Source organism: Ranitomeya variabilis, chromosome 8, assembly GCF_051348905.1.
Source record: "Ranitomeya variabilis isolate aRanVar5 chromosome 8, aRanVar5.hap1, whole genome shotgun sequence".
Taxonomy (NCBI): Eukaryota; Metazoa; Chordata; class Amphibia; order Anura; family Dendrobatidae; genus Ranitomeya; species Ranitomeya variabilis.
Window position 1 is genome coordinate 169,087,619 of NC_135239.1, and position 22,655 is coordinate 169,110,273.

The following is a 22,655-nucleotide window of genomic DNA, read 5'->3' on the forward strand; positions in this document are numbered from 1 at the left end:
CACTTCAGGTGTCTTTTCACATTGAAATGAATAGGAAGATTATTTAATGAGTATTTAAAGCGTTTTTGTCCATATGGCTTTTTTTTAGCAGAATGCCACATTAAAAAAAACGCGGCCCAACCGCTACGTCTGAATAAACCCTAGCAGTTTAGCTGAAGTATGTGTGTTTAGAGGGAGATCTGATCGCTCGCTCTTTTGGGCTCTCACCTTTATCTAATCTATGTTTGTCTCTATGAATGGATTGAGCAGCGGTGGCGCAGGCGCAGTGCAGGCAGCAGCAGCCGCCGCTCGCTCTCGGGTTCAGGCACTGCACATGCGCACTGGTGACGCAGCTAGCTGGAGCCTGTAGAGAGCTGAGCTCCGACGCTGAGAGGAGCCGAGACCTCAGAGAGACAGGTAAGAAGCGGCGGACGCACCGGGCGTGCTCCCGTCTGCTGCGTGTGTACGAGGGGCAACGGCGGCGGCTGCAAAACCGAGCTGTGGTGAGAGACACGGCGAAGCGCCTGCAGCAGGAGGATGGCTGAACCGGCAGCATCCAGACATGGCAGTCCTATGTGCACACACACATAACTGACATTGTGAGTGCTGAGGTGACAGCTGAGGATGATGAGGGGGGTAGTACATGGGTTGTGTCCGGAGAGTTACTGTCTGACGGCAGGTTGTCAGGATCAGGAAACTTATAATAATGGGGGGAGAGGTGTCGGGCTGGAGCATGTCATCACACCCTAGTAATAGGGGTAATAATGTCCTAATAATAGAATATATCCTAATAATAGGGGTAATAATGTCCTAATAATAGAATATATCCAATAATGGGGGTAATAATGTCCTAATAATAGAATATATCCTAATAATAGGGGTAATAATGTCCTAATAATAGAATATATCCAATAATGGGGGTAATAATGTCCTAATAATAGAATATATCCAATAATGGGGGTAATAATGTCCTAATAATAGAATATATCCAATAATGGGGGTAATAATGTCCTAATAATAGAATATATCCTAATAGGGGTAATAATATCCTAATAATATAACATACCCTAATAATAGGGGTAATAATGTCCTAATAATAGAATATGTCCTAATAATAGGGGTAATAATGTCCTAATAATAAATCCTAATAATAGGGGTAATAACCTCCTAATAATATAATATACCCTAATAATAGGGGTAATGTCCTAATAATAGAAGTAATGGATCCCAATAAGAATAATAATAATATATCCTAATAATGGGGATAATAATGTCCTAATAATAGAAGTAATGGATCCTAATAATAATAATATCCTAATAATGGCCATAATAATGTCCTAATAATATAATATACCCTAAAAATAGGGGTAAGGTCCTAATAATAGAAGTAATAAATCCCGATACTATATCCAAATAATAGGGGTAATAAGGTCCTGATAATAGAAGTAATGGATCCCAATAATAATAATAATAATAATAATAACAACATCTCCTAATGGGATAATAATGTCCTAATAATAGAAGTAATATATGCTAATAATAGAAATACTATAATAATAATTATCATCCTAATAATAGGGGTAATAATGTCATAATATATTGTATCCTAATAGAGATAAAATAATATAATATCCTAATAGGGATAATAATGTCCTAATAATTGAGGTAATCCCATTTATTATAATATTACTGATGATATGTCCTAATAGAAATAATCCTGATACTAACATGTCCTAATAATAAGATAAACAATATATCCCAACAATAGAAATATATTATTAGAATGATATATGTATCATAGAAATAATACTGATAATCCCAATGCTAATAGAACAATATAAATCTAATAACAATAGATGATTCTTTACAGAGGCGTCCTAGCTGTTCTTCAGGGCTGTGCTGTCAGTAAGAGAGGAAATCGTTATACTTGTATATCACTAATTAGTATTCATCAGTAGTTTGCGGGAGTGGCAGAATATTCTGGATTTCATAGAGGTGATGGATATATCTGTGGCAGTGGACGGGTTACTGGGGACCCCGGTGATGGAGCAGCGCTGGCTCTGACGTGCCGGTGACTCACAGCTTAATCACAGTGTCCCTGGTCTCCTCTCCCTGCGCACAGTGCGGTGTACGGTGGCTGCGTGGCCATCTGCTTCATGTCATCCCCATCTCCTGCGCACCATCCGTCAGGCAGCGCTCTCCTCCTCGCACACTGTTGTTTGTTCTCTCTTCTTTATTATTTATTGTTCTCTACATGACAGATAATAAAGAAAAATAAATTGATTGTATTAGAGGAATACTGTAAGAATGAGGGAAAAGGGAAAGCACGAGCGAGAAAAAGCCGAATCCAGTAATGTAGGCCAGAAACCCGGGTACTTGTCTGCTGCACAAGCTACAGGTGAGCCCTGACTGATGACACGTTATGTTGTGACAGCCGAGGCTCTGCTGGAGACGGGGCAGCCCGCCTCAGGTTGTCACAACATACTGGGTTCTGTCATTATTTTTGTAGTCCTCTGTACAGTGTAGACGCTGCCACTGATCTGTACAAGGTCCAGTGCAGACGCTGCCGCTGATCGGTGCAAGGTCCAGTGCAGACGCTGCCGCTGATCGGTGCAAGGTCCAGTGCAGACGCTGCCGCTGATCGGTGCAAGGTCCAGTGCAGACGCTGCCACTGATCGGTCCACTGTCTTCTACTTGTCGGCCATTGTTTATTCTAGTCCATATGCGGCCATTGGTCAATCATTCTACGTTTCTAGGATTAGCAGCCTGGATCCCTGCATGCTTAGGAGCTTTTTATCTGCAGCATTTCTGAGCGGCTCTGTGCTATTTAGGGGCATTGTTGGGTATAATCACGTGTACTGTAGGTCTCATGTTTCCAACAGGTCTGACTGGAGACGCTGCTCTGAGCTGATACTTGGTCCTGTCTGGCAGGTGTTGTACAAACCAGTCACAATTTAATTTCCTCTTTGTGTTTACATTAGAGATCATGAAATATTGTAAAGTATTTTCCAGCACCTTACTTGCTGTTGTGCCCCTACTAGAAATGTACAATCCCATTGAGATGGACAAGAGAGTAGTACTGACCCTCGATGACCTGTAGCCCCGCACCAGTGATGCCTCCAGGGCAGCTGTAGTGTTTTCTGTGTTTGTATAGTGTGTGACAGCTTATATTTTATGCATCTGATTGATAAAACCTGTTGTCTCCACGTTATCACCAACTTGGGGTGATGACGGGATTGTGAAGCTCATGTTTCCATCTGTCTATAAAGATATGGCACTGAGAGGCATGCCTAGATTCTGGGAACAAGGCAATGCTTAAAGGAGTGGTCTCCTTCTTGAAAAGTTTTTCCTAGGAGATCCATCAGTAGTAAAAAAAAAAAAATACAAAAACAAAGCTATGTTTTATGTACCCTCTGTCAAGGATGATACGGGGAGGGATGTTAGTTTCATGCAGAACCTACCTCTACCAAAAGTTTGTCAGGGAACATAACTCCGCTGCCTCCAAACCTCTGGACAGTTATGCAAGTGACTGACGAGTAATGAACGATGCCACGGTTGCTTACACTAGTAGGCCAGTTGTTGAGGAACTCACAGTGAGCATATGGTATATACACCTCTGATTCCAATGCGTGGGAAAAAAATAAATAAATATATTATACCCAGGTACAGTCACTGCCAACTCCACAGTAACAAAAGGAACTACTAGCTGCCACCACCAATTGTTTATATAGGCCGATTGAACACCCAGTTCAAGTAGCATATAGCTCCAGGGGTGCGGTTTGCAGAGCAAGAGGAACAGAGCTATTACATTTTATATATTTAATCCAGAAAGGTAGGCAGTGTTTATAAAAAAAAATAATATAAAAACATGGTACATAATGGAAACAAAACAATACAGTATACACAATCACCTACACTAAAAGGGATAACAAAATAAAATTACTAAACCTGTGGCACGGAAATAGCTCAGAGCTTAGCGGAGGGAGGTATTCATTAGGAAAAGGACAGAACCACAGCAAGCTGTACCTTCCAGGATTGACCAGTTACACAAATCCAAATTTTGTTTTTATTGGATCAAGGTTACGCCCAAATAACCTTCACTTGGTGAGCTCATGTGGGGGATGGTTATGGAATGTGCTAGGTATTTTAGAATTTTATAAGATCACAAACTTTCAGGATATCTTCAGAGGTCCCAGGCGGTAGATATTGTCGTCATCTTTCATGTTGCAATTTTACCTTTTATATAGAGATAAAACATGACCTGGATAGCATCATCCATTGGAGTGTTAAGTTGCAGGGGTTAGAATGGCATTACGATGATGTGAGTGAATGCGTTACGTTTGTCCTTTTGCTATGGTGCCAGAAATATATCTCCCATAAATATCAGATCAATGCAAACCCCAATATTCGTCACTGACTGCTTGCTCCGAAACATCTCAGAACAGTGCCTTGATCAGAGGAAGCTCTATCCATGAGAAATGTACCGTACTTCCCCGCCTCTGCGTCAACGAATCCCAGTCTTAGTGTCTGGCTCACAGAGCAAATAGTGTGTGGTAATAAACTGGTCACTGCAGGAGTTCCCTACTTCAATGGAGGTTGAAGTATCATCTCTCTCTTCTCCAGCTGGAATTAATCCCGTATGTTCAATGTGAGGATGATATGTCCCCTCTCCGAAGATGTCTTATGGATTTTAATTTTTTTCTCTGACACCCTCCCCAGGTTCTCTGCTGAGTGTCGGCTGCTACCCTGGTCTCCTGTTGGCTGCAGCACTGATGTCACATCAACAGCGCTGCAGCTAATAACTGACCTCCGTGGCCCATGTACAGTACTCTACATCGGCAGAGCTGCTGAGATCACTGGCTACAGCGCTGGCAATGTGATGTAAGCGCTGTTGACAATAACAGACACAGTAGACTCAGAGCAGAACTGTGAAGGGTAAGTATCAGTCGTAGCTAGGGTTTTGGTTCAGGGGGGGGCAAAACTTCTGAGTGGACCCCTAACCAGGTAACCTTGATTACAACTGGGTGACACACCCTAAAAGTGGAGGAGAACCTCAGCAGATCACCGCACTGTTACTGGAGATAATCCTGAAGATAATGTCTATATAAAGACCAACATGGATATTACCGTCATACGTTCAGACCTACAGAACATATAAGAGATCACAGCACAGTTACAGATGGTGACTTACCGGTGATGTTCTTTCTGGTGGAATCGTTCATTTTTCCCGTCTTTTCCATCTGGCCCAGACCAACATGACAACTTCTTCCAGCAACGACTCGCCTGCAGAGAATATAACAAAGACAAGTTTCACTTCTCATATTCCAGCCACATCACCATCTATTCCCAACCTGCACAACCTCCTCATCCTGCTGATACCCCAATACTGAGCCGCTGCTGCCGTATGTGTCCTTATTACTGCACCTGCTGTGTGGTTCTCTGTGCCCCCTAAATTCTAAAGCAACCCTCTATAATATAGTAATGCCAGGTGCCAGTGCCCTAGAAAACAGTGCCTACATTTTGCCCCTAGAAAGTAATATTGCCCTCTCTGTGCCCCTTTGATAGTCACAGTAACCTGAGTTCCCCTATAAAAATAAGTGCCCACTTTACATTTAATAATGTTCCGAGTCTGCCCCCTGTACAGCTCCCTGAGGGTATGTGCACACGTTGCGGATTCTGCTGCAGATTTTTCCGCAGCGGATTTGGAAAATCCGCAGTGCAAAACCACTGCGGTTTTCACTGCGGATTTCATCGCGGTTTCTTCTGCGGATTCCTCTGCGGGTTTTCAACTGCACTTTCCTATTGGTGCATGTTGGAAACCGCTGCGGAATCCGCAGAAAGAATTGACATGCTGCGGAAAATAATCCGCTGCGTTGCCGCGCGGATTTTTCCGCAGCATGTGCACAGTGGGTTTTTTTCCCATAGGTTTACATGGTACTGTAAACTTTGGGAAAACTGTTGCGGATCCGCAGCGTCAAATCTGCTGCGGATCCGCAGCGTCAAATCCGGTGCGGATCAGCAGCAAAATCTATATTGTATAATGCACCCCCATTAGGCAAACTCTATAGCACAAGGCAGCACCCATAGGCAGACTTTGTAGTATAAGGCAGCACCCCACAGGCAGACCCTCTAGTATAAAGCAGCGCTCCCATAGGCAGACCCTGTAGTATAAGGCAGCACCCCCATAGGCAGACCCTGTAGTATAAGGCAGCAGACCCTGTAATATAAGGCAGCACTCCATAGGCAGACCCTGTAGTATAAGGCAGCACCCCCCATAGGCAGACCCTGTAGTATAAGGCAGCACCCCCATAGTCGGACCCTGTAGTATAAGATGCTGATGGGGATGATGGGAGAAGGAGCGTAGTGCTCCTTCCATCAATGCGATCAGCTGTATTGGCTAAATGCTGGTATATCTGACCTTGCGATGACAGGCAGGGGGCCTCCCTGCTCTGTCGCACGACTTAACTTTATACAGTTACAGTAGTGTAGCTCAGTGTGGACCACCTCAGAGCGCAGGGCCCTGGGCGACCGCCTCCTCTGCCCTCGGTAGCTACGCTACTGGTAAGTACGACAGTTTGTTTGTTTTTTTTCTATTGTTAATAAGAAAAAAATTCTGAGGCCAACCCCTTTTAAGAGCATGTTCACACCTGGCAGATGTTTAGTGGATTTTCCAGGTAGAAAGTCCACAACATATTATGCTATGTAATCAGTCTGGATTTTAAATGCGTAGATTGTGAATATATGCCGCAAATGTCACCCTTTGTAATGCATGGGGTGTACTCCTTGGCAAATCTGTAGCAAAATCGAGATCATGCAGCTGAATTTCCATCCCTTGTGGATGTGCCCTGCATGTAGCTGTCATAGGCACTGTGTGGGGCCCATTATACTGTATGGAGCACTATGTGGGGCCCATTATACTGTATGGAGCACTATGTGGGGCCCATTATACTGTATGGAGCACTATGTGGGGCCCATTATACAGTATGGAGCACTTTGTGGAGCCCATTATACAGTATGGAGCACTTTGTGGAGCCCATGCTACAGTATGGAGCACTATGTGTTGCGCCCATTATACGGCATGGAGCACTATGTGGGGCCCATTATACTGTATGGAGCACTATGTGGGGCCCATTATACGGTATGGAGCACTATGTGGGGCCCATTATACTGTATGGAGCACTATGTGGGGCCCATTATACGGTATGGAGCACTGTGGGGCCCTCTTAGTGTAATCTCACCCATCCCCTCCAGACTGTGAGCCCTCGCGGGCAGGGTCCTCCCTCCTTCTGTACCTGTAAGTGCCTTGTTTTTTGCTCATGTTTATTGTATTTGTCTATATTTGCCCCCTTTTCCACATGTAAAGCGCCATGGAATAAATGGTGCTATAAAAAATGTATAATAATAATACATTATACGGTATGGAGGACTATGTTGGGCCCATTATATGGTATGGAGCACTATGTCGGGCCCACTATATTGTATGGAGCACTATGTGAGGCCCATTATACCATGTGGAGCACTATGTGGGGCCCATTATACCGTGTGGAGTACTATGTGGGGCCCATTATACTGTATGGAGCACTATGTGGGGCCCATTATACAGTATGGAGCACTTTGTGGAGCCCATGCTACAGTATGGAGCACTATGTGTTGCGCCCATTATACGGCATGGAGCACTATGTGGGGCCCATTATACTGTATGGAGCACTATGTGGGGCCCATTATACGGTATGGAGCACTATGTGGGGCCCATTATACTGTATGGAGCACTATGTGGGGCCCATTATACTGTATGGAGCACTATGTGGGGCCCATTATACAGTATGGAGCACTTTGTGGAGCCCATTATACAGTATGGAGCACTTTGTGGAGCCCATGCTACAGTATGGAGCACTATGTGTTGCGCCCATTATACGGCATGGAGCACTATGTGGGGCCCATTATACTGTATGGAGCACTATGTGGGGCCCATTATACGGTATGGAGCACTATGTGGGGCCCATTATACTGTATGGAGCACTATGTGGGGCCCATTATACGGTATGGAGCACTATGTGGGGCCCTCTTAGTGTAATCTCACCCATCCCCTCCAGACTGTGAGCCCTCGCGGGCAGGGTCCTCCCTCCTTCTGTACCTGTAAGTGCCTTGTTTTTTGCTCATGTTTATTGTATTTGTCTATATTTGCCCCCTTTTCCACATGTAAAGCGCCATGGAATAAATGGTGCTATAAAAAATGTATAATAATAATACATTATACGGTATGGAGGACTATGTTGGGCCCATTATACGGTATGGAGCACTATGTGGGGCCCATTATACGGTATGGAGCACTATGTGGGGCCCATTATACGGTATGGAGCACTACGTGGGGCCCATTATACGGTATGGAGCACTATGTGGGGCCCATTATACTGTATGGAGCACTATGTAGGGCCCATTATACTGTATGGAGCACTATGTGGGGCCCATTATACGGTATGGAGCACTATGTGGGGCCCATTATATGGTATGGAGCACTATGTGGGGCCCATTATACTGTATGGAGCACTATGTGGGGCCCATTATACTGTATGGAGCACTATGTGGGGCCCATTATACTGTATGGAGCACTATGTGGGGCCCATTATACGGTATGGAGCACTGTGTGGGGCCCATTATACGGTATGGAGCACTGTGTGGGGCCCATTATACGGTACAGAGCACAATGTGCGGCCCATTATACTATATTTTCATTATCCATTATCAACTACATTCTTCTAGATATCTCAGCGCAATCTCCTCAGTGCCTGGATCCCCTTCCCTGCCGCACCTCAAGCTCACTAGACATCTTTGAGCCTGTCTCAGAAGAAGAAGTTTTCAAGCTCCTCGCTTCTGCTCGGCCTACAACCTGCAACAGTGACCCCATTCCTTCACCTCTCCTGCAGTCTCTCTCACCAGTGGTCACCACTCACCTGACTAAAATATTTAACCTCTCTCTTTCTTCAGGTATCTTTCCCTCCTCATTTAAACATGCCATCATAACCCCTTTACTTAAAAAGCCATCCCTGGACCAGAACTGCACTGCTAACTACAGACCTGTATCTAACCTTTCCTTCATCTCTAAACTCCTGGAACGCTTGGTCCACTCCCGTCTAATCCGCTATCTCTCGGAAAACTCTCTTCTTGACCCCTTACAATCTGGTTTCCGCTCTTTACATTCCACTGAAACTGCCCTCACTAAAGTCTCTAATGACCTACTAACAGCTAAATCCAAAGGTCATTGCTCTCTGCTGATTCTCCTGGATCTCTCTACCGCATTTGACACTGTGGATCACCAGCTCCTTCTCACTATGCTCCGCTCCATAGGCCTCAAGGACACAGCCCTCTCCTGGTTCTCCTCCTACCTCTCTGACCGCTCCTTCATTGTATCTTTCACCGCCTCCTCTTCCTCTCCTCGTCCCCTTACTATCGGGGTTCCGCAGGGCTCAGTCCTAGGCCCCCTCCTCTTCTCTCTATACACGGCCCCTATTGGACAAACAATCAGCAGATTTGGGTTCCAGTATCATCTCTATGCTGATGACACCCAATTATACACTTCTTCCCCTGTCATCACCCCTACCCTAATACAAAATACCAAGGATTGTCTGTCTGCTGTCTCTAACATCATGTCCTCCCTCTACCTGAAACTAAATCTCTCCAAAACGGAACTTCTTGTGTTTCTCCCTTCTACTAACCTCTCTCTACCCAACATCGAAATTACCCTGGAGGGTTCAACCATAACTCCCAAGCAGCAGGCCCGCTGTCTTGGGGTCATATTCGACACCGAAGTTTCCTTTACTCCCTATATCCGATCACTCACTCGCTCTTGTCACCTGCATCTTAAAAACATCTCCAGAATCCGACCTTTTCTCACCTTTGAAACTGCTAAGACTCTTACTGTCGCTCTTATTCATTCTCATCTGGACTACTGCAACTCTCTTCTGATCGGTCTCCCTCTTACCAAACTTTCTCCTCTCCAATCCATCTTGAATGCGGCAGCCAGGGTCATATTTCTGTCTAACCGCTTCACCGATGCCTCCATCTTGTGCCAGTCATTACACTGGCTACCCATTCGCTACAGGGTCCAGTATAAACTCATCTCTCTCACCCACAAAGCCCTCCACAGTTCTGCACCGTCTTATATCTCCTCTCTCATCTCTGTCTATCGCCCTACACGTGCCCTCCGTTCTACAAACGACCTAAGGCTAACATCCCCCGTAATCCGAACCTCGCACCTCCGTCTCCAAGACTTCTCTCGTGCTGCGCCAGCTCTCTGGAATGCACTTCCCCAGACGATCAGACTGATACCTAGCCCCGACCTATTCAAGCACGCTCTAAAAACCCATCTCTTCAAACAAGCCTACCTCATCAACTACTCAGTAAACTAACTTTGCCCTGTTCCCGCCTTCCAAATATCACTCTGAATCTGCACCCTACTATTCATCTGTCTCCACACCCTCCATGCACACGATAACTGCACTTGATACTTGACTATTGCCCTTAAACACACGGGCTGATGACCGGATCATGCAGCTTTGTATGAAAATCCCTATTTATTATAATTGCCAGACCTGAAATAACAAGCACTTTGCACCTATTGTGTCCCCCCATTTCCTTGTAGATTGTAAGCTCGCGAGCAGGGACCTCACTCCTAATGTCACTGTTTAAATTGTCTTAACTTGTATTGAATTTGTCTGTATAAGTCCCCGCTTAATTGTAAAGAGCTGCGGAATATGTTGGCGCTATATAAATAAAGATTATTATTATTTATTATATTTCTCCTATAGATATTAGATATTATATATCTCCTAGTGTATCATCACCCATCCCCTGCAGATTGTGAGCCCTCGCGGGCAGGGTCCTCCCTCCTTATGTACCCGTGTGCCTTGTTGTTTTTTTTTTTTTGCTCATGTCTAATGTATTTGTCTATATTTGCCCCGTATTTCACATGTACAGCGCCATGGAATAAATGGCGCTATAAAAATGAATAATAATAATAATATTTTGGGCTGTGTGGGGATTACAGTTGCAGAATCCTACTGTGATGGGATCACCATTCTTTGTGGGGGAGGGACTGGGGGGGTACAGTAGGGCCATCATACCGTGCGTGTGGAGGAATTCACTGTGGGGGTATCTTACTGTGTTTGTTGGCATCATACTTGATTATCTGTATTATTCAAGGGTTTTTTTATCCTTTCTTACTAAATATTTACCGTAAATTCACCCATAAGGCCAAATGCTTTTTACTTCTCTTGCATAACATATATTTCAATATTTTATTCTGATCTTCTAAATAAAATGCACTTTGTTCATGGGACAATCCCTTTACGTTTGTTTCCGTATGGAAAAGTTATTTGTTATATTTGATAATCAGGGAAAACTTTCTCAATTGTGGACATTTTTTTAATAAACATCAAGGTTGGCCCGTGACTTTGTCTCAGCTTTTCATTTTGTCCCTCTGTGTATTTGAGCTTGACATCCCTGTATCTAGCCTGTGTTTTGGGATGCAGCCATAGAGAAGGTACCGGTATGTATGGTGAGCAATCCCGTCTCTGCATCAGGCCTTGACGCTCGTCTTCAGGAATAGGAATTTAATGAGACAATGGTGGTTATAACAGGGGACGTCTATAAGATGCCCCCGCAGGTCTCGCCAGTCGTCTTCACTGTAAGGAAGTGTCACTCCGATTCTGCGTTCACCGTTTTCTAGTCTCACGACAGTGGCATTTAATCACAGTTTATACGGTGACATTTGTGACTTGATAGCTCATTTAAGTCCTTAATTAAAAAAAATAAATGAATCCCCTCGGACCTTCCGGCCACTTTTAATTGAATGGAGGCTTGTGAACCTGGATTCTTGAATATGGTAATGCCACCATGGGCTTGGCACACAGCATGGATAATCACCTCCTTCCACCAGACAGGCGTAGTGAAGGCGCTGCTGGTTTGTGCACAGCGAGGGGGGAGGGTGGGGATCAAGGAGAGTAAATATTAGGAGCGCAGAAGCAGGATGTGCAGCTTGGGGAATGCTTTCCTGTGCTAATGCATGAACCACCGAGAAGGAAGGGGAGGGAGACGAGAAGCATCTATGGTGGAAGTGAAGCCCCCTCCGACAGAGAAGAGTAGGGATCTGAAACCATAAGGAGCCTTGAAGGCAAAGTGCTGCTTCTTCCCATTCATGCAGGTACAACCTCCAGCTGTTCCTTCCCATGCACCTGTTACTCCTTTTTGTGCCTTTAGGAGTTTCCACTGTGATCTTTTTTTTTTTTTACTTTTTTGGTTCTTAATACTCCTTTTCTATGGGGATATTTTCAGTTTATGTCATGCATAAGTGCTGTAAACGGGATCTCGCAGCAGTCGTCCACAGCCGCACCTGTATACAGGTTACTAGTGACACGTCAGTGACTGCACACAGCCGCCGGTGCCACTGCTGGGACAGAGTACTAGTCATTGGCGTCTCGCTGATTGTCTACACCGGCGTCGCTCCTGCTTTACAGGCACAGGAACTCCCTGTCCTTACAGGAATCCCAGAGGTGGTGAATGTTTTATAAGGGTGGAGATAGGTGTGGGTTCTCCGCTGCACAGGGACATTGCAAATAATATGCAGCATGGGTAAATGCATACACAGTGGATCTTCTGCGCTGGTAATCTAAAGGGTAAGACCGTATCACCTAAGTAGATTCTAAAAATCTCATTTACATATTGCAGAACTTAAAAAACATTGCGGATTACTCAGTCTCATGTCAATTATTGTTGCAGATTTCACCTACATTAATGCAGAGAGGTGGATTCCATGGTAAATCCGCATATGATAGATTGCAGCAAAATAAGCTGCGGAAATTGAGGCTGAAGTTCCTCCCAAGTGCATGTGCAAATCATAGAAGTTCATTTTCTGCTCTCCAAGTTTTTTTCAGTGTGCAGAAGAACTATGATGAGGTTTTTAACTACAGCAACATTTAAAGGGAACCTAGGACTTGCCATAAATCTGTATTATTATTATATATTTATTTTTTAGATGGCGTCACTGTTCTCCTGAATCTGGCACGTCTCCATTTTTTTTTTAAGATCTAGTCACCCTTTTGCTTATATGTAAATCTAGTCCTTAACTCTTCTCTGCAGAGGTTTTCTTGAAGACCAAGCCCACTTGGCTAAAAAGACTAGATTTATATACAGGGAAGAAGGGGCCCTATCTCAGGAAAAGAGAGTACCTGGAACAAAAGAGAAACAATGCCGGATACAGGAGAACTGCGCCATTTACACCAGGTAATAAGAATTACATATTCATGACAAATGTCAGGTCCTGTTTAAAGGGACACCAACCCAGTGTGTCAATGTAAAGCTTTAAAATTGCTGAAAATTCTAGTATGTAAGGTGCCGGCTATAGGTGTATGTGAGTCTTAGGCTTCTTTCACACTAGCGTCGGGCTCGGCCCGTCACCGTGCGTCGGGCCGTGGTCCCCGACGCTAGCGTTGTCCCCGCCGCACAACGGGGGCAGCGGATGCATTTTTCCAGCACATCCGCTGCCCCATTGTGAAGTGCGGGGAAGCGCGGGGAGGTGGGGGCGGAGTTCCGGCCGCGCATGCGCGGTCGGAAAAAGCGGACCGTCGTTAGCAAAAAACGTTACATGTAGCGTTTTTTGCTCCCGACGGTCCGCCACTGCACGACGCATCCGTCGCACGACGGGTGCGACGTGTGGCAATCCGTCACAATGCGTCGCTTCATGTTAATCAATGGCGAAAAAACGCATCCTGCAAACACTTTTGCAGGATGCGTTTTTTCGGCAAAACGACGCATTGTGACGGAATGCAGTTAACGCTAGTGTGAAAGTAGCCTTATCCGGTGGTCTCGCTGCAGTGACTACTGCATTGCTCTGTTATGGATGGGATACATGACTTGTATCATTTATTCCAGCCACATCATGGTAAAATTGTAGCAAAACTACAGAAGAGCTAATAATCTGAACACAATGCCCACTATTGGCTGCGTACAAGGCAAAATCACTAACTACAAACTGTGCATAACATGGAAACATCATGGTCAACTAATCTTGGGATTACTACAAGGACATTATGAGGAGGTCTTTGAAAGGTTCCTTTTAATAAAGGGGTATTCCAGTTTTGGAACAACCCTGTGCCGCAGCAGCAGTTTAATAAAACTGAGATCAGCCACTCGTGCTCTTGACTGGGCCAGAACCACTGAGCTCATTGACTGGCTGCAGCGCTGTCGACGTGAGGTCAACACTGCAGTCACCGGGAGCAGGGGTGGAGACTCAGCTCTGGACCCAGGGACGGTGAGTAAAGCCCATGTTGTTTGTTTTATAAATAAGCTGTGCCACTGGGAGAGGGGTTTTCCAAAACAGGAAAGCCCCCTTTAAATAAGCCATATTGATCTCTTATTTATATCGATGGAGGATTTTATTGCCTAACTAGTTAAAAAAGGAGAAAAATAAACAGGCAACACTGGAACTGGCCCCTGGAGTGGTCAAACTGGTTCTGAAGGTGTAGCACACCCGCCCTCTCTCCAGTATATGTTCACTTTACATTACACTGACCGGTTTTGTTGTAATACCTGCAAAATAAATAAGAAAGGCTATCTATGGCTGTGCCCACAATGGAAAGCTCTGGCTGATCTCCATGCAGATAGCTACGTCAGTAAATGCCAGTGCACCGTGCCCTGCGTGTCCTCTAATCGGCGAGCTCAGGACGTCGCCGCCACTGAGACGGGCCTGGGGATTTGCAGGCAGCAGCAGATAAATGAGGAATGATTATCCTCTGCTTTATATCTCCCACACCTCCCTCCCTGGTCATTTTCTGATAGGTTTCCAAGGAGATGGCCGGCTGGCAAGAAAAACCAGTCTGACCCCTTCCCAGATGTCTTTTTGTCATTTATAACCGAATAGTGCTTAAAGTGAACCTGACATCTGATTCATGCTGCCCGATCCACAGGCAACATGATCAGTGACTGCGTTACTGCAGCCGGGTGTGTTGTATCAGAAACTAGTCATCCAAGACTCAGTCCTTGGCCGGCTTTTCAGTGACAAATCCAAGGTCTTTTTCTGGCGGCTGTCTTGCCTGGTCTCTTAGAATAACCGGTCCCTCCCTGACAATTGGATCTGTTTTGTAGCAGTAGTTTACTTTGATGCACCATAGCCAAAGTCTGATCTATATTGCTTGTAGTTCGGGCAGCAAGAATTGTATGTCAGGTTCCCTTTAACTCTTTACGCTTGTACCATAACCTCAATTGATCATCAAAAAATGACCTATTGTTTAGATCAGGTTTCTGTATTTTGTAATGCATGTTTTTACCCATATTACAATTTGTGTATTAAAAATAAAAAGTAGAAATCTTGCAGTTTTACACTGGCCACTAGAGTGTTTAGACATGAACTTTCAGTTGTTTCAGGAAACAACACATGTACTTGGCCACAATGGCCAAAAAATTGGTTTGTGTCGCCATTTACCTAAACCCGTAACTTTTTTATATCCCCATCAATGGAGCTGTGTCAGAGCTTGATTTTTTTTGCATGGCGAGCTGATGGTTTTTATATATATATATATATATATATATATATATATATATATATATATATATATATATATATATATATATATATATATATATATATATATATATACAATTGTGGGGTACATTCTATCCTTTGGTCGCTTCTTTTTGTATTTTTTTAACGTGATTGTTTAGACCGAAAAAAATGACATTGTGGTGTTTTTTTGTTTGTTTTTTTTCTCCTTATGAATTATTATATATTCTTCTTTTTTTAAACTTTTTCCTTTATTATTTTTTTTTTACATTTGTTAATCCCCTTAGAGGACTTGAACCTGCTGAGATCTGTATAGCCCGCCCACACCACTGATTGTGTATACACAGGCAGACAGCTGTCAATCATTGCTGTGGGCACAGTAATATAGAGCTCATGAATATGGAGTACTATAAGGCAGCAAGGTTAATATTACTCTAGTGATAATCTCCTGCTGATAAAATTGTGATTTTTATCAAAACTACAGCAAGCAGCCCAATAATTAACAAATGGTAAGATGAGTCTCTGCCCCTATAGCATGCCGCTCTCAACTTACGTGTCAAAAACCTGATGACAGATTAAAATAGGATTATATAGCCATGCTGACATGGATTTTTACAGCAAATACACCAGCCTCATCAGGTCTTAGAGACTTATAATAATGTAATAATTTCATAATGTTTAGTTTCTGCTCTCAAATTCAGTGCCAGATCTGCTTTACAAAGCCATCTAGAAATTTTCAGTTGGTTCCTATTGGGCTCCTGACGTTTATCCAGACTTGTAGATACATAGTATCGATTTTCTGAGTTTCATAGTTTTCTTTCATTTGTGTTTGTTCCAAAGAATTTGATGATAAAAACAAAGTTTTAGCTTTATATGTAAAAATATTGGAGTGCCTAAAGTTTCTGGCTTACTGTCTAATCACGGTTAGTGTGAACGTGGCCTGTCAGTATGTGGACAGTGTGTGGTCGGTATGTGGACAGTGTGTGGTCGGTATGTGGACAGTGTGTGGTCGGTATGTGGACAGTGTGTGGTCGGTATTAGTACGCCAAAACCAGAAGTGGGTGATAAATACAGAAGTGGTGACTGTTTCTATTATACTTTTCCTTTGATTGTTTACAAACACTGAACATGTGAACATGGCCTTAGGCTAAGGTCACAACAACATTTTCTTTCAATATGGTATAGTTCACATGATTGTTTTTCTGCACCGACTGACAGTCTGTATCGAAAAAATTGCAGCTGATGCTAGTCTCATCCAATTAATGATAACACACGCCATAAGGACATATCTGTTTTGAGCAAACCTATTGCAGAGATTAAACAAAGGTTCTGTTAATTGTGTGTCTAAAAACCGGATATATGAAACAAAACAGAACTCCATAAGGATGAAAATGCCCCTCCAACTTGAGGATGAAGAGGGAATGTTTCTCCTTGTGGAGCGATGCCTTTGCACTGAGGAGGGGCAAACGCCCTGAAACACGGTCTTCACATGGAGTTTCTGGTTTGGCTTCTTATCCTAATTATATGGCAAGGCTCGTTAAAGGGTGAATACTGAGTTTAGATTGCTGCATCCTATAGGTGGGGATAGCATTCTCTTCCTTTCTGAAGAGGCTAGTTGCATGCACCCTCACAGTATTGTACTTGTTTTTGGTGCTATTGAAGAGTTATTTGCGAAATAGTAAGATATCCTCTATCCACAGGGGTATAACGTAATGATCACTGTAGGCCTGACCGCTAAGATATCCACCAATCTTGAGAACTGGATTCTCGAACCTGCGAACAGGGTTCTACAGAGCCCCATCATGAATGGAGCGGCAGTTCACTGCTCGATCTCTGCTCCATTAACTGTCTGTGTGACTGCAGAAGAAAGCTGAATCTAGCGCTCCTCTATTTCCTGCTATCCAATAACTTACCGATCACTAGGGGGCCCACACCTGGAGATACATTTTTTTGGAATGCCCCTGTCCTCATTGGTTATTTTAGTGTCCCTATATAAATAATTCTGTATGTTTGTATTTGCTGCGTGATACAGATCCTTCAGGTTTACAGGCAGCTGCTCTGCTTTGTAATAATATTTGTCAGGTTCCCATCATTATAGACAGGTTAAACAAACTTCTCTGTCTGGTCCTGTTACACTTTATGGTTTTTTTGCTCTCCATTCAATTTATCAGTTAAACGCTGTGATTGATGCCTAAAAATGGCATCCGTCACCGACAGACCTTAATGGCATCCATTTACTATATATGTGACAAGTTTATCAATAGCTTCTCTTGGCTTAGTCATTAAACTCATGCCATTATAGCCCACGGATTACAGGTCTCATTGTTAGGCATCCGTCCCCCCTAGACTATAATGGCGTCTGTTTACCGAATACTTAATGAAAAGCTATTAAAAAGCTCATGTCGTATTACTGTGATAGACGCGTCTGTCTGACAACAGAGCCCTATGGTTAAATTTAGGGCAGGAGCCTTGCTGTCGCACACACACAGAACGCAAACAAAAAAATATGATGTCAGCCGGGTCGTAGTTGCACATAAAGGGTTAAATTAGTGAATGCTTTTACCCCAAACTATACAGCTTTCATAACTAGATTTTAGAGGGATTTATACTGAGCCTGGCATCCAGCTGAAAAGGACATGGGAGGGGCTTCATGAGCTGCAGTTTGTCAGCCAAATGCTGATTAGCTCAGAGCAGCTGACACACATGACCTGTGTCCGTTTCAGCTGGAAGCCATGTATGAGTTTACTGCAGTGTGTGGCACTTCTTAACCATCTTTAGTTTAACCCTTCATGGGTTTTAGCTTATCTTGTGACAGATGCCGTGTAATATTCGGGACCGTGCATGTATTATTGATGTGCCCGTTTGCACAGACCTGCTGTGCAGTGACTCACTGAATCCTCGCCATGGTTGTGTGCGCTAGGCTAGCCCTGAGGGCGCATGGAATGGGAACAGAACCACAACCCTCAGGCTTGGCAGGAACAAGGAACGTAAAAATCCTTCTTTACAATGCCATTGTGTGGTTTCCTACAGAGAACATCTGCTGCCAGAATCCCTCCTCCCATGAACTACTGATGCCACATCCACACCTTGTGATCGCCACCAGATCCTCTCCTATGTTCCTCACCGTTTTCTGAGGACTGCGTCTTTATACAGCACCTGAGGCAACAATACAGTCTGTGCCCGCAGAATTTACTCTGGCACCATGTCAGGTAAGGGAGGCTCGGGTACAGTCCCTATTATATTCAACTCTGATTGTTAGATTTTTATTTTTGTATTTAGAGATGTAGATTGTTGTCTACACCCTACACATGTACACAGTTGTTAAAGGAGTTTCCATTACAAGGATATTGATGACCCACCCTTAGGATAGATCACCAATATCAGATCATTGGGGCCCGTCACTTGCCATCCCCACCAATTACATGCACTGGCAGCAGTGGGTCATCATAGGCGGCTCCCAGGTACTGCAGATCACCTCCTATTGCTCGAATGAGAACTATGCCACAGTACCCTGGAGCGGCTACTACATGGGGCTGTGCTGTTCTTCTCCATCCATTGCTTACATCTGGCCGCTATCAGGGCTTGTAACGGTGGATCGACGGTGGGGCCAGGTGACGGGCCATAGTGATCTGATATTGTTGATCTTTGCTAAGAATTGTTCATCAGTATCCTTGTCATGGAAAACCTCTTTAAGAGAACCTGGTGTGAGCTAAATCATCTTGAATACCCTTCATTTCTTATCTCAGGGGTCAAGATCTGCTGGACACTATAAGCTATCACCCATTGTTGAGTGGTTTGATTTTAAAGATAAGGAATACTTGACCTGTTTGACATCCAGTTGGGTGACTGAACACTAATGTCAATGTTTTACATAAGACCAATATAGGATCGCTGTAGGCAAGTGCGAGAAGGCAAATTCTGAGCAGATTGGTAGTGGACTCCTGCAGGAAATGTAGAAATGTCATGAGATACTTTTGTCCATATATTATATTAGGGCACCTACACAGTACTCCAACAGAACCTGATGACATCCCATGGTTATTATGGCACCTACACAGTACTCCAACAGAACCTGATGACATCCCATGGTTATTATGGCACCTGCACAGTACACCTGCAAAACCTGGTGACATCCAATGGTTATTAGGTCACCTACACAGTAACCTACAGAACCTGGTGACGTCCCATGGTTATTAGGGCACCTACACAGTATACCTACAGAAGCTGGTGACGTCCCATGATTATTAGGGCACATACACAGTATACCTACAGAGAACCTGATGACATTCCGTGGTTATTAGGGCACATACACAGTATACCTACAGAGAACCTGATGACATTCCGTGGTTATTAGGGCACCTACACAGTACAGCTACAGAACCTGGTGACATCCCGTGGTTTTTATGGCACCTACACAGTACACCTACAGAATCTGGTGACATTGATGGTTATTATGGCACTTACAACATGGTTATTAGGGCACCTACACAGTACATCTACAGAACCTGGTGACATCCCTTGGTTATTAGGGCACCTACACAGTATACCTACAGAACCTGGTGACATCCCATGGTTAATAGGGCACATACACAGTATACCTACAGAAGCTGGTGCCATCCCATGGTTATTATGGCACCTATGCAGTACTCCTACAGAACCTGGTGACGTCCCATGGTTATTAGGGCACATACACAGTATACCTACAGAGAACCTGATGACATTCCGTGGTTATTAGGGCACCTACACAGTACAGCTACAGAACCTGGTGACATCCCGTGGTTTTTATGGCACTTACAGTACTCCTACAGAACCAGGTGACGTCCCATGGTTATTAGGCACCTACACAGTACACCTGCAGAACCTGGTGACGTCCCATGGTTATTTAAGAATCCCTTCCTTGAAACTTTTTATTGGCTGAACCTGTATAAATGTAGTGTAGCTGCATTAATATACTCATTGATTGACATCCTCCCCAGATACAGTGCCGATCCACTCCTTTTCTTGGTCATGTACTGCAATTCTGACTCTCCGGATCACACTGGGGTCTATGTGTGAGCCAGAAGTCGCCTTTTCAATGTAGGTCTATGGAGGATCAGAATGAGGATTCATAAACTTACTTTGTAAAAGAGATTTACTTCCAACTCTCACATAGACCCCAGTGTGATCTGGAGAGTCGGAATAGAAGTCATGTGAGTGAGAAGTGGAGCGGCGAAGCCCTGGAAACTGGCGAAGCCCTGGAAACTGGAGAAAGTGGTATTCAGTGAGCATATTAATGCAATTGCACTTCATTACATACACATGTACACAAGTTTAGGGCACAAAACATTTCATGGCAGGGCTTCTTTAATAAAGAATTGGCAACTATTGCAGATAAAACGTCTTCTAAACTTCATGGAAGGTTGTGTACAAGGTTTTGGAGGTGTCTTTTTTTCTCCCTTTCATCCAGAAGAACATTTGTGAGGTCAGACACTGATTTAGGTTAAGGAGCTGTGGGTCATGATCTTAGTTCTAGTTTACCTTGTGGTTTTTGGTGGGGTTGAGGTTAGGCCTCTGTGTGACTAGTCAAGTTCTTCCAAAATAAACTTCAACCATGAGATTATGGACCTTGCTTTGTGCACTGGGCACAGTCATGGGCAATTGTGAATTCAGAAGAGCTGCTGACTATGGTGTCTGTTTAAAGCCTGGCAGATATCATCCATCTTGGTGGCAAATAGATGGCACATCATCAGCAGCCTTCACCTCCCATTGAGGAAATTAGAGGCCTTTCGCAAATCCTTTTAACACCTTTGTATTGTTAATAAAATATTTTCTGCTATTGTTGACTTGCTTTATTACTAATTTGTAGGGAGTTATACCCCGTCTCCAGGCGGTCCCTTCTCGGCCCTCACAGCCAGCATGTGGCCACAGGACATCCTTGCAAAATATACCCAAGTAAGTGTGAAAGAAAACTCCACGTGATTCATAATTTACGTTATTAGACGACTACACAGTCTGCATGAAAAGCTGAGATATGGCATATATGATGGTTAGTGCTCTATTCAGACAGACAGCAAAAAGTTGCCATATTCTGGATTGTTAGAGCGGTGTATTTTCCAAGCCAGATGTCTCAGAACTAAGCTGTCTGTCTGGAGATATGAACCTCTGTGTGGTCTAAAAGTGACCTTCAGAATTAACTTATTTTGCAGTCAGTAAACATGTAAGGAAACATATTCCTGCTACAAATATTTCTCATGTATCCACAGGATTGCTTGGCTGTGTGGCCACCTCTTACATACGGCCGCCAAATCCCAGACATTTATCACATGGATAATGCCATAACTTCCTACAGTGAGCACACCCTTCTAACCAAGTGCTCACTACTTCCCAGCCTTGATGGGGGTGTCTCACAAGAGACCTTTACGGCATGTCCAAGGGAAGTGTAATACATGCGAGAAGAGGTGGACAGCCCCTTTAATTCTCCTAACATAAAGAAAAATATGAGAATTAGTCAGTATCACAAAAACATTTACATCCAAGTACCTGATAGATGACGTTGTCTCTGATTGGAGTCATTCGCTTTCTTTTCTTCTTTATCTTGTCCAGACCCCATGATGACTTTTCTCATCCACAGCCTGTCTCTGCAGACTTCCATCTTCTCTGGTCTTCCTCAGCACATCCCTGCCTGATGCCCTTAAAGATAGAAGTGTCATTATAATGCTCCTGAATAAAAAATATCTGCCATTCGCTGAACCCCTGAATAAATAATTGCCCCTCACTATATTGCCTGCACAAATTATGGCCCACACACTGTTCCTCTTATGATACATGCCCTCCACTCTGCCCTCTTCTTTCCAAACTGGGCCCTCGCTTCACACTGTCCTCTCACACTGTGTCCCTCCTATAGGGCCCAGTCTCTATAGTATGCCCCCTCATCACACTGCCCCCCCATGCTACTCCCTCATACTACTCAGTCTCTTTGCTGTGCCCACTCACACTTTTCTCCCCCCATACTGTCTCCTCGCACTATTCCCCTCAATGTTCTCAAGCATTTCCCCCTCCCTCCTACCATCTCCTTTCACATCCCCCCAGCTAACCATACTGTCTCCTCATATATTTACCCCCTCACTCTTCATACTGCCTCCCC

General features: G+C 44.1%; 1 protein-coding gene across 3 annotated transcripts in view; it reads left to right on the forward strand.

The window, feature by feature from the left end:
- Window positions 1–238: 238 nt before the first annotated feature.
- The window catches only part of SGSM3 (small G protein signaling modulator 3), a 51,848-nt gene continuing 29,431 nt past the window's right edge, over window positions 239–22,655 (forward strand). Inside the window, exons 1-3 of one of the 3 annotated variants that reach the window (XM_077277353.1) lie at window positions 239–396; window positions 18,563–18,741; window positions 21,378–21,463. In XM_077277353.1, the coding sequence (XP_077133468.1) occupies window positions 18,735–18,741; window positions 21,378–21,463 (93 nt within the window). In that variant the 5' untranslated portion in view covers window positions 239–396; window positions 18,563–18,734. Of the gene's footprint in view, window positions 579–12,008; window positions 12,179–18,562; window positions 18,742–21,377; window positions 21,464–22,655 lie in introns of those variants that run through there. The other 2 variants (XM_077277355.1, XM_077277354.1) reach the window with 2 other exon arrangements.